At 46.5% G+C, this 11,801-nt stretch overlaps 1 protein-coding gene across 1 annotated transcript in view; it reads right to left on the bottom strand.

Annotated features, from left to right (window-relative positions):
• Positions 1 to 9,274: 9,274 nt before the first annotated feature.
• The window catches only part of GTPBP4 (GTP binding protein 4), a 240,503-nt gene continuing 237,976 nt past the window's right edge, over positions 9,275 to 11,801 (bottom strand). Inside the window, exons 16-17 of the mRNA XM_078663297.1 lie at positions 10,201 to 10,344; positions 9,275 to 10,109 (exon numbers count right to left, since the gene is read on the bottom strand). Coding sequence (XP_078519423.1) covers positions 9,957 to 10,109; positions 10,201 to 10,344 — 297 coding nt within the window. The 3' untranslated portion in view covers positions 9,275 to 9,956. The remainder of the gene's footprint in view (positions 10,110 to 10,200; positions 10,345 to 11,801) is intronic.

The raw sequence follows: 11,801 nt of genomic DNA, 5'->3' as shown, positions 1-11,801 counted from the left end.
GGAGTCAATTCTTCCTTAGAACATCTTAACCATCTGCAGCTATCTTTATACGGAAGAGCAAGTGTCTTAAAAATGTTAGTTCTTCCTAAACTTCTTTATTTATTTAGATCTATACCCTTAGAATTTTCTTTATCTAGTTTTAAAAGACTGGAAAATATCTCTAAGATTTTTTTGGGGTTATAAACGAAGTCGAAGGGCTGCCAAAAAATGGGTTCTTCCTAGATCAAGGGGGGTTGGGGTATCCCGTATTTTCGTTTTTACTACTGGGCATCCGTTCTGCAATTCATCTCCCCTCTGGTCATCGGTAAAAAATGTAAATTAATGCAATGCCATGATCCCCTAAACTATAAATTCGCTATTGGAGAGGAGGCTAACGGTTGTTTATTAAAAGTATTGGAACCCAGCTATTACAAAAAAACAAGTTTAAGGTGCTGGCTGCTGCATTTTCAGTGTGGAGGCAAATTAAACGGTTCTTAGGGCTGCCCAAAATAAACCGATACACTCTGTTTGATTCAGCAGGAATTTTTTCCAGTATCTTTCGAGATTCAACAACCAGGAATTGGTATTAGTTAGGAATAGGTAACTTAGGAGACATGTGCCATGATCTACAGCCATTGTCCTTTACGGATCTACAATGCAAATATGATGTACATAAAAATTATTTTTTTTAATTCCTTCAAATTCGTAGTTACTATGTTCAGTTAGGCCAATTTGATGTACGGTTCAAGCAATTTCCATTGATAGAGGGGATGGGAAAAGGACTCCCTATTGGTTTTTTTTAATTCCAATTTAATCATGTTACTTTCAGATGACTTGGATCAATGTCAGGAGAGCTGGAGAACTAAATTAAATATTCCAGCAATCGATATTCACTCCTCTATTCGTCTTGCCAAGGAGGTTTTGATTTCTGGCAAGATGATGGCTCAACATTATATGGCCTTATATGATCTGTACTACTCTCCAAGGAAAGTTTCTAAATGGAGCACGGGTCCTCGGTCTAGCTGTAGTAGATGTGGCTGTCACGCGGCTGATGCCCAACATATGTTTTTTCCTGTCTTAAGCTGACAGTCTTTATCAGTTCTATTCAGCAGTTTTTGATCGAAATATTAGGATCCACCTTATGTATTTCTGCAGAGCTGGTTTTGCTGGGCACAGACTCCTCTATGGTGGAAATACCCAAGGACCGAGCTTCCTTTATCTGTATGGCAGTCTTGCGGGCCTGTATAACCAAAGAGTGGATTTCGGTACAATCTTGAGGTTGCGATATATAAAACAAAGGGCACTCGTAGGAGGACTAGAGGATTAAAAATATTGACCCCAATTACTGAATGGATTTAAGGACTAGACTGTCTCTTCTTTTGTTGTCATTTTTTTGACGGATTTACTGATAAATTGTTTGAATGTTCTTCATCTTTCCTTGGTGTTTATTCTGACCATATGTGCATTGTACTGATCATATTGTTTAAAATGTATTTATTTATTTTTCTATTGTTTCTTGTGGATCATAATGCAGTGACTTTTCTGTATCTTGCTGTTCCTTGCATAAAAAAATTAAAAAAAGTATATGGTGCTGGATGTTTGACATTATGAACTGCACAGAACCATAATGACTAAACTGAAAAGTTTGGTATTTAACTTCTCAGCACACTAAACCCACACTGATACCAGTGTGGGATTGGATGAAAAAATGCACAGATGCCCCCTGAAAACTAACCTAACACTAGTGTCCAGGCTGAGTGACTGCTTTCAGCTGTCACCACCATACATGTTTCTGGACCCCTGGTTTGAGAGCCTACTGCAATCAGGGGGCCTGAAACAATGCACAACCTGGGACGAGGTGCCAAGCCCCCCCCAACCCTCCAGGATGGGCAGGGTTCACGAAGGTGAACCCTCAAAGGCGTGCCACCTTTATGAGCTTCCCCAGGCAACTTGCTGCTCTCAGCAACTAGTCCCCACTGGTTCTAACCCCCACTTTGGCGGGAGAACCAGTGGGAAAACAAGTGAGGAAGAGAGGTGTGCCCACCTCTGCCAACTCCACCCATCAGGTGAGGGAGGCGAGGTGAAGCACAACTCTAGTCCACACCATCTTGAAGATGGGGGGGCTCAGCCATCCAGGGACAGGCTCATGCCCACCTCCTACTGGAAGGTGGCATAATAGGGGGTGTAACCACCCCAGGGAAGGTACCCATTGGTCCCTGCCTTTTACCTACCTGTAACACTCCTAAATCTAGTATTTAGGGGCACCCCTGAACCTTGCTTCCTCAGACAAGAACCTGCAAGAGGAAGAAGGACCGAACAGTGTGCAGCAGCTAGCAAGTGGAATACGCCCAATGACTTGGCCCAGCCCTACTGGCCTGTCTCCCCCTCGAACCTGCTCCTGCGAAATTCCGGTGTGTCCTGCAGCCAGCAACCTCGAAACCCCGGAGGACCTGCCTGCTTTCAACTACAAATTCCGTCTCCCGTGAACAACGGATCAGTTCATCTGCAACCTCCGGCCGGAAACCGCGAATCCGCCCCACTCTGCACCCGCCATCCACGGCCCGAGCTTGAGTGGGCACACACCACTGGGAGGTCACCCCAGTGATCCTGACCCGAGATCCGGCGACCCCTGACCTGCCTCAAGCCTCCAGCCGACACCTGCAGCCAGCCTAAATCCAGAAGACCCCCCCTAACCGCGACCAGGAGCTGGTAAGAAGGTCCGAACCCAAAAGGCACCCCTGCACCCGAAGCCCAACGGCCTTGAGTGCACCAACCAACAGTGCCTAACCAACCCCTAACTTCCCAACTTACCTCTGGAAGTGGTGGTCGCACCCAGAAGACCTTTGTCCCCATGCTCCTGTTTCTTTCCAAACCGGAGGTTCTCCATTGAAAACAGGGCGTCCGGTGTTGAAACAGCAATCTGCACCCGGCCGCCCTAGTGCCGCTGAGGGTGCACCTTTGGTGCTACTTTGTTTCCCCATTTGCCCTGAGCTAAAGTCCAGGAGCTTGCCTCCCACATCCAAGTGGCCGGCTAGTCAGCAGCCACGAACCGGAGGCCCCCCTATCTCCCATTGATAACATTCGGCCTCAGTACACTGCACCCAACCGCCCTAGTGCTGCTGAGGGTGTAACTAGAGTTCATCCTTTACCCTGGGGGGACCCCTAAGTCTACCCCCAGAATCTCAACTCCCACTACCAAAGACTTACCTCAAAACCTATAACCCTATTTTCCTCCATAGGATAACATTGACTGTTTTTCTGTGAAAAGTTTTTAAGTGTGGAGTTTGAGAAACTAAAGAAATTCTTTAAAATTGCATAATCTAACAAAAACGATTTTACTTACCTGTTTTCAGGAAATGTCCCAGAGTAGTATCTAGGTATACTACTCAGTGTAAGCCTAGTCATCTCAAAAGGTACTTACCTGCTATTTTACTAAAAAGCCTATTTAAGTATGTGTACTGCATTTACTAAGTATTGCATTTCTCTGCATCCATACTGTAAATCAAACCAAAGTGCATATACAATTATCATTCCAACTGTATTTCACTTGCATTACTACTGTCACATATTTATTGCTTACCTGTGCCTAACTTGATTGGTTCTATAAAATAACTAAAAGAATATTTTCATTAAAAAACAATTGGTCTGAAGTTCAGTCTTTGAGTGTGTGAATTCATTTGCTGAATGTGTACAACAAATGCTTAACACTGTCCTCTGATACTGCCTTACTGCTCGACCACACTACCACAAATAGACTAAGGTTCTATCTAACTTTACCTCTGCCTTCCATTGGACTCTGTGCACACTATACCTCACTTTGGTATAGTATATACAGAGCCAGTTTCCTACATACTTCTTGTGCGAGAAGTGACTACGGCTCACAAAGAAGCCTGAAGACCAGCCCCTCTCCGCTGACAGAATAAAAACAAGCTGAAACAGCGCACGTCGTGCCTGCACGTATACAGATTACAATGAGCAAGCTGCACGGAAAATAAAGGTGCACAGACGCAATAGTTACAGCAAGCTGCGCTGCCAAAAAGCAGCACACGTCGTGCCTGCACGTACAGAAACTCATTAAAGAAAAGAGTGCTCACAGACTTAAAAACAAATACCGTATAACAACCAAACTAAAGGGGCCAGTCGCCATGGGAGGTTACAACTGAAGAGAAGGCGGTACTAAGAAGGGACTAACAAGCCTACTAAGGAATCAAAGCTAGCATTTACAAAGGACAATAAAACAAGCCAATGACAAATATAGGCAGAAAGTGGGCAGGGTTTCTCCTCCATACTCCAGAACAACAAGTCTCACAGAGCAGCGCATGCACGCTGACTCAGGCTTGACCTAAAAAGGCTTTGTAAGAGTTTTGATCTGAAGAATAAATTAAAAAAGAGAAACAAGCAAATCTGGGGCAGAATTAACAGAGAAATTCGAAGCAGAGAAAGAAGTGTCTCCCCAAAAGTTTTCAAGGCCTTGATGCTAGCTCACAAGAACTAGGAACGTAAGGGCATATGCAGTGCAAGCATTAAGCCCACAAATTTCGCAGTGCAGGAAGGTAAAATAATTACTTTGTATTTCTTTACACCATTTCTTGCATTTCCTTTACTATTCATATTCGCTGGCTGTGTGAATCAAGGTGAGTGGCGATGCGGGGTTAATTGTGGCTGCTGCGAGGCTTTAATATTAAACTGTGCCTCGTTAGCCCAGCACGCCTGACCTTAAGATGGCGGCCGCGCCGCCTTGAATAGCGGTGTTACCTGGCGCTTACGTCTCCAGCTGCGGGGCCACCCGCGTCTCCTTCTTTCATGGCCGTGACTGGGGCTGCTGGCGGAGGATAGCCCGAGGGGAACTCGCCATGGATGGCTCAGGTGAGGGTGTTTTCTGAACCTCTGGGGTGCGGGATCTCTCAACTACTCGGGTGTTGGAGTCATAACACACCTCCCCTACTTCCCAGGCTTTACTGACAATGTGATCCTGTACTCCCAAGGCCCTTCGGTGAGCATCAACATCTGGGGATCATATATTGTCCTCTCCTTGCACGCACTGCATAATCCACCTCTGCCCTCTGGAGAGACCCCCACAGTACCTTTGCCCTCGGGTATGGAGCTTCCTCCTGACGACCCGGTTGCCAGGTGTTGACAACGTTCACTACCGAGCACCAGCCGTCTGACCCAACATATCCCGGACGCGAGGCCTTCCATATTCACGTGCCGCGACGGTCTGCAGCCTTGATTTTAGCGCTAGTCTACCATCGCAGTCCCAAACGCTCTGGGGGCTGATCCATATGCCGCCTAAGAAGGCGACGGGCTAGTCTTTAAACAAGGTCTCGAACTTCTTACCGAATTCCGATAACGATCTACACTTCGATGGGACACAGGCGCAGCAACAATGACCCTCAAAAAGCGGATCGCCTGAACATGCAAGGACTATAAAGCTGAACTACGCAGTAACATCAGTCGCAACATCAAATCCTCAATGGATCATCTACAATCGGCCTGGTCGGAGCGGTGTTGTCCCTGCAGCAAGATGTGGATTCGGTGGGCACCAGGGTCCTTGACCTCGTGACGCAACACCAGGACTGCAATCTATAGCCCACCAGATACATGGGAACTTCCTGCCAAACTACCTTTCAGCCTTCACCTGTCCTGGCCCTAGTCCCCACCCTGTTTATCGCCTCGCTCTACTCCTCTCCACTTTGCTGTTGCTGACCTCTGCCTTCACCTGTCCTGGCCCTTAGTCCCCACCCTATCTGTGAATTTTTCCCTCGTCATTTGAGATCCAGCTACTTTGTCTGATGCCCGATGGAGCTACCTGGTTTAGCTATAGGGGAGACAGGTTGGGGATTCCCTCCTTGGACGTCACCTACCCAGTCGGTCTTCAGCCAAACTTCCGTTCGTCTCTTCTGTCGTCTCTTCCCGCATCCTTTTTTTTTTTTTTGTTTTTGAAAACCTTTATTTATCTTATGCATAGTACACAGCGTCTGCCTACAACCACTACGGGCCGGCCGCTATGGCAATCAGTAACATTCCAGGTCGTCTTACTATGCGGTAAAGCTAAAAATAAGAGCGCTACGGTGTATTAGCAGCAGACATATGAAGAATAACGTAGGTTTCATTTTATAAATTTAAAGAGGTATCATACATTCAGACCAGACAACCGAAAGGGCGAGCCATACGACATAATATCAACTAAAGGAGCAGCAATAGTTAGGATATGTGCGTTGAACATTGTAGGCAGGATACATAAACACTATACTTCATTCTGCGCCAGTCAGTACCCACCCAGTCAATATATCACTGCAGGATTTATTTGCAAACTTAACCACTATATAGCAGGACGTGAGAGGGCACATTCTTACAGCAGGAAGAAAGGATCCATTGTCATACAATAAAGCGAGTTTTACGTGGAACAAGCCATGTAGGAGGATACAGGCCCTCTAAGAAATATAATCGGGAAGTGAAAACAGGATATGCGAGCATTCAATGGCTGTGTACTAATATCAACGCCGTACACACAAAATCCAATAAACAGTGCAAACAACATAAGCACAGAGTGCTAAATCCTACCCAAAGGAACACCACCCGACCCCCCCGTCTGATCTAAAATATACGAAAAAAATGAAAAAGGAAATAAAAGAAATATAAAAGGAGAAACAATCGTGCAAGATGGGCGCCACCCCGGGCCAGGCATCCCGCGGCTAATAATACAGAAGAAAGTAGAGAGCTGGCGAGAAGAAGGGTATGGCAGTCGCGACGGAGCATCGAAACAGATAAAAGTGGCATAGCGACAGACCCCAACCCACGCATGCCAGAGAAGCGAGGACAGAAGCGGCACCGCTATAAAGGGATAGAAGAGGGCCATAGAACCAAAAAAGAAACATCTGAAAGACCCCGCCCACCCGTCCCACCCCTGCAGAAGGCTACGGCCTACCCTCCAAACAGCGTGCCTGTCGCCCTAATCCGAAACCCGAAATATAGTAAAGAAAGAAAGTAGAATAAGGAGACAAAAAGAAGGAGGAAAGGGAATATGAAACAAAAATAAGATGTGAGGGAGGAGCCAGAGGATATGAACAAACACACTCGGCTACGACCCTCCCCCGACCAGCAAATGAATAATTATCAAATCAATGCTACACCTTCACATACAGCAAAAACCCGCAGGAGGGGGGGAAATGTTAACGTTTCACAATGTCGAGAGTACAAGCATCAATGCAACGGACAGGTAAACCAGCAGTCTATCAGTGTCTTGCAACTTACCCCCAAGCCCTTCCTAATCACGAAACCAACCCAATAAAGGATAACATGGAGCGGACCACCCAGCACAGAATAATCGTAATGTTGACCAGGGTTACGGCAGTGATGTAGAGTAGGGAGAGCCACCATACTAATGGGATACAAAAAGTCAATGAAGCAAGTCAATTGTAGCAGCAACGACAGGGCAAGCAAAAGCAAGCCGGAGCCCAGTTTCGCAGTTCGACAATGCAAAGGTACCCCACCAGGACAAAAGCTCGAATCCATCGAAGCGGGAGCAAACAGCGGTCCACCATAGTTCCCAATTGTCCGGGAAGGAGCAGATCTCCGTGTCGTGTGCAAGTCCTCGAAGTCCGGGCGGTGAGAAAGCGGAGGTTCAAAAGCCACCGGCCCATCAAGCGGCCGAAGAACAGCGACAGCAACTCCTGGCGCAGCCGAAGGGGGCAAAGCAATGGAGGCATCAGGATGATAGGGGTGCATGAAAGAGCGACGACCCAAAATGGCGGCGGGCCGCATGGGGTCGGTAGAAGCACCGGGGGCCAAGACAGCGTACAAGGACATCAAGGCGTCCAGGACATCTCCGAGCGTGGGCGCTTGAGCACACGCCCAGGCCTCCGCGCAATCCGGCCAGCAAGGTTCGTCGGTGCAGAGCGGATCACCCCCCACGTTGTTGGTAGCCATTTTGTGAGTTTCGCCGCCCCGCACTCCACCGTGGGCCCCCAAACAGTTCCCAAATGTAGGACTTTACAGACCTCCGGAGGTTCCCAACAATGGCCTCACCGGCACAGAACGGGCCGGCGCTCAATGGGGGGGGGGGGGGGCCCCCTCCGAACAGTGGCGGGCCCCACAAGCGAGAGCCAGGCGCGGGGTCCAGGGCTGCCGGACAAAACAAAGGCGAAGGGACCCCTTCACACAGTCAGCCCCCGACACATCTCGTCCCCCTCCAGCCGCATGGTCCACAAATCGGGGCCGGTTCAGGATCGCCGGGGCATACACACAACGGCTCCCACCAGTGGCTCACTCTCGCGGCCGGGGCCGGCAATCTCAGCACCGCCGGTCGGGTCCCACAGGCGAGGTCCCGGTCTCGAGCGCCCGGAGGCCCCAATCCCACCGAGGGCACAGCTGCGGACCCACAGCACGCAGGAGCCTCCGGACCAGACGGTGAGTAAGAGTGGGTCGTTAAATTCCAAAATCTGTAGTGAAGTATCGTCGCAGTACAGGATATATTGCAGGATATTCGAGGTTGGCCGGAGAGCCGACTGAGCCGAGCTAAAAGGCGGCCATTACGCTCTCGAGCTAGGCTCCTCCCCCTCTTCCCGCATCCTTCCTCTATTTTTGTCTCTCCTCTCCCAATGTATTGAGACTGAACTATTTTGTCAAATGCCCGATGGAGCTACCTGGTTTAGCTATAGGGGAGATGGACCGTGGACTCCCTCCTTGGTCGTCACCTACCCAGTCGGCCGTTAGACAGACCTAATTTCGTCTCTCTCTGTTGTCTCTTCCCCTATTCCCCCTTTCTCTCCTTCCATGCCCCCTCCCCTCTACGCTCCATTTATTTTGCCCTCCGTGTTCCTTTAATTGCTTTTCCCATTGAGACCGAGCTATTTGGCCAATGCCCGGTGGAGCGACCGGATAGCTATAGAGGAGATGGGTTTTGGGACTTCCCCTCGCCCGTCACCTACCCAGCCGGACTTTGGACAGACTTTCCTTTCGTCTGTCTCTGCCGTATATCCCTCCTATCCTTTTACCCTTCCCCCTATACTTCAATTATCTCGTCTTCTATGTCTCTTGCAATTGTTTGTCTAGCAACTGATGTAAATTGGAACTGATGCAAACTTGTAATTGTAATTTTTGTGGAACCTCATGTAAAGCGCTCTGATACCTCCGGGTCTAGCCAGCGCTATATAAAACTCTTGAATGAATAAATAAATAAATAAGTATAATAAAAATGATGAGAAAAAAAGACCATTTCCAAGTTATCAACTTGGATTTAGTCAACATCATTTAAGATACATAAATATAAAAGCATACGTGTAAACATCTCAAGTTATTCTCTCAATGTATTTATTGATACTTACAGCATGTGTAACTCACAAATACATGATGGTATAAGGATGTCGCAGCTTAAAAGGTCTTCTCTTACACTTATTTGAACTGTGATGTGTCGAGGAGAAAAAATAGCACAGACTGACTGCCAGTTCTAACTGGCATGTAAAGCTTAAAAATAAGAAGCACACTTCTTATATGTCTGTTCTCCATACAGAGAAATTATTTATCAGCATGTTCCACAACATGATTAGCTTTCAGGTTATCAATGCATCAAAGTCCATTTGTCACACATACTCAAACCCAGAGAGTCAACATAGATTCAATTTATATAACTATGGACCTATAAGCACACTCACACGACCTCTATTTAAAATAGACGTCACAATGCTTGAACATGAGTTTATAATTAATCCAAGTTTGGTGGCTTTCCTGGGCTCGATGTCCACTCTACGAAACAGGTAAGAGTCAAAAATGAAATAGAAATATTTCAGAGATGTGTAGCTGCAGATCAGACGAAGTTCAGTATCCATGAAGAAAGTTTATGTAGGATCTTTAAGGTCAAAAGTTGTTGATAAAATAAACCAGAAGGTGACATTTACAGATAGATTTGTAGTTTGACTCTTTTGCACAGTCCTCAAGTGTCATTTTTTGGCTGTTGGAGCATGTTATGTAGCAGATGTTTATCTTCTGTCTGTCTTGCCAGCTTTTCTTTTGCCAGCCAGCAAATGCTTAGGTTTTAAATCAAACACATGCCGATCTGCTTCTCCTTTCTTGCCCATGCGATTCATTTTTGTCTGAGATTTCTTCATAATAAGTTTTGCCTTTTTCACCATCTGTTTTGGAAATAGCAAAAAATGTCTAATTATATAGGATTCTCGATGCCCAAATAAATATAATGTAAAGTGATGTTAATTGGCTACAAACCTTTGTGTCCCGAAGACCAGAAACATCCCGGGGGGCTCTAGAGTTGCTACGACTACGAGTTACAGATAAAGGTGGCTCAGATTCCTCACGTTTACGCTTTTTAGACAGACTTCTGGATCGTCTTGCTTGCAGAGCATAATGTGCCTAAATGTAACAATTAAAATAGAAATACAACTGTTTTTAATTAGCTTATCCATGAGCATGACTTTCATTCATTAGATTTCAGGTGAACATATTTATAGGCAATAGAAACCAAAACTTGATTCTAAATTCCTCAATTACGAGAGTAAAATTGTAACAGCTTGCTAGGAAACTTTAAAACGTAACAGATAGACAAATTAAAAATTTCCAGACATAGCAAAACAAATGTCCAGTACTTCTTGCTAAGAATATCTTCTTTCCTTTAAAGCTATTCAAAACAGTGACTGTTTTAGTTACACGAATAAGTCTTACTCGCCCACAGGAATGTATGCACACCTAGTACATTTAAAGTTACTTACCTTCAGTAACGATGTAACTGGTAGACACATATTAGTGGTGGATTACTTACCATTTGAATTACCCACAGGCGTCCGTCTGGATCTGTAAATTTTTCTTCAGCAGTACCCCTGCACATCGTTAGGTGACGGTCAGCCGGCTTTGCGTCAGTCGTCGTGGCACCGGTAGGACGTCGTGTGACCTATATAGACGCCGCTCATGGGCGCTGATGTCCGTTCTTAATGAACAAGTTACTTACCTTCGGTAACGATATATCGGTATGAGACATAGATTAGTTATAAATTCCTTACGTTGTGAATTACCCCCAGGCGTCATGCTGGATCTGGAGAATTTTTTTGTCAGAATTACTCCTACGCGTCGAAAGGTGGCGTCGCTCGAGTTTGCGTTCGGCGTCGCCTGGATGACGTTACTGCAGCTACATAGACGCCACCCTCGCATGCTGACCTCAGTTCTGTACCCGACTTTCCAAGCCAGAAGCAGTCATACAAGACACTGACCACTGGTGTGCAAAACTAGGGCCCTTAAAGGAAATCCTTAACCCTATAAGTCAGTTCGCTGTACGAGGAGGATGGGTGGGGCGGTAAGGAATCTATAACAAATCTAAGTCTCTTACAGATATAGCGTTACCAAAGGTAAGTAACTTGTTCATCTGAAACCTTGTGAATAGATACCCCAGCAATACCAAGTTCACAACAGAAAGTCCTGGAGAACAGAACGGCCAAAAAAGCCATCTCTCCAGCTGTCCAGGTAGTAGTGTTTTGTGAACGTGTGCAGGGATGCCCACATCACTGCTGACAGATGTTGAGGGGGACTCCCGGTCCCAAAGCAGTGGTAGCTGCGGTCGCCCTGGTGGAATGGGCACGCAGCCCCACAGGAGGTTCCTTCTTTGCCAAAGCTTTGATACACAAAACAGCCCATCTAGAGATGGTCCGTTTGTGGACTGCCTGACCTTTTTTAGCACCCACATAGTCAACAAAGAGTTGGTCATCCACCTGGAATTGTTTTGTGCGATCCGATTAAAATGAAAGCACAAGTTTTGGATCCAGACGGTGGAGCCTCTGTTCTGCTTTAGAAGGATGTGGAAAGAAGGTGGGCAAAGTGAT

This window comes from Lissotriton helveticus, chromosome 10 (genome assembly GCF_964261635.1).
Source record: "Lissotriton helveticus chromosome 10, aLisHel1.1, whole genome shotgun sequence".
Lineage (NCBI taxonomy): Eukaryota > Metazoa > Chordata > Amphibia > Caudata > Salamandridae > Lissotriton > Lissotriton helveticus.
Note: the sequence above shows the minus strand (reverse complement) of the source record. Positions and strands in the feature narration are given on the sequence as shown.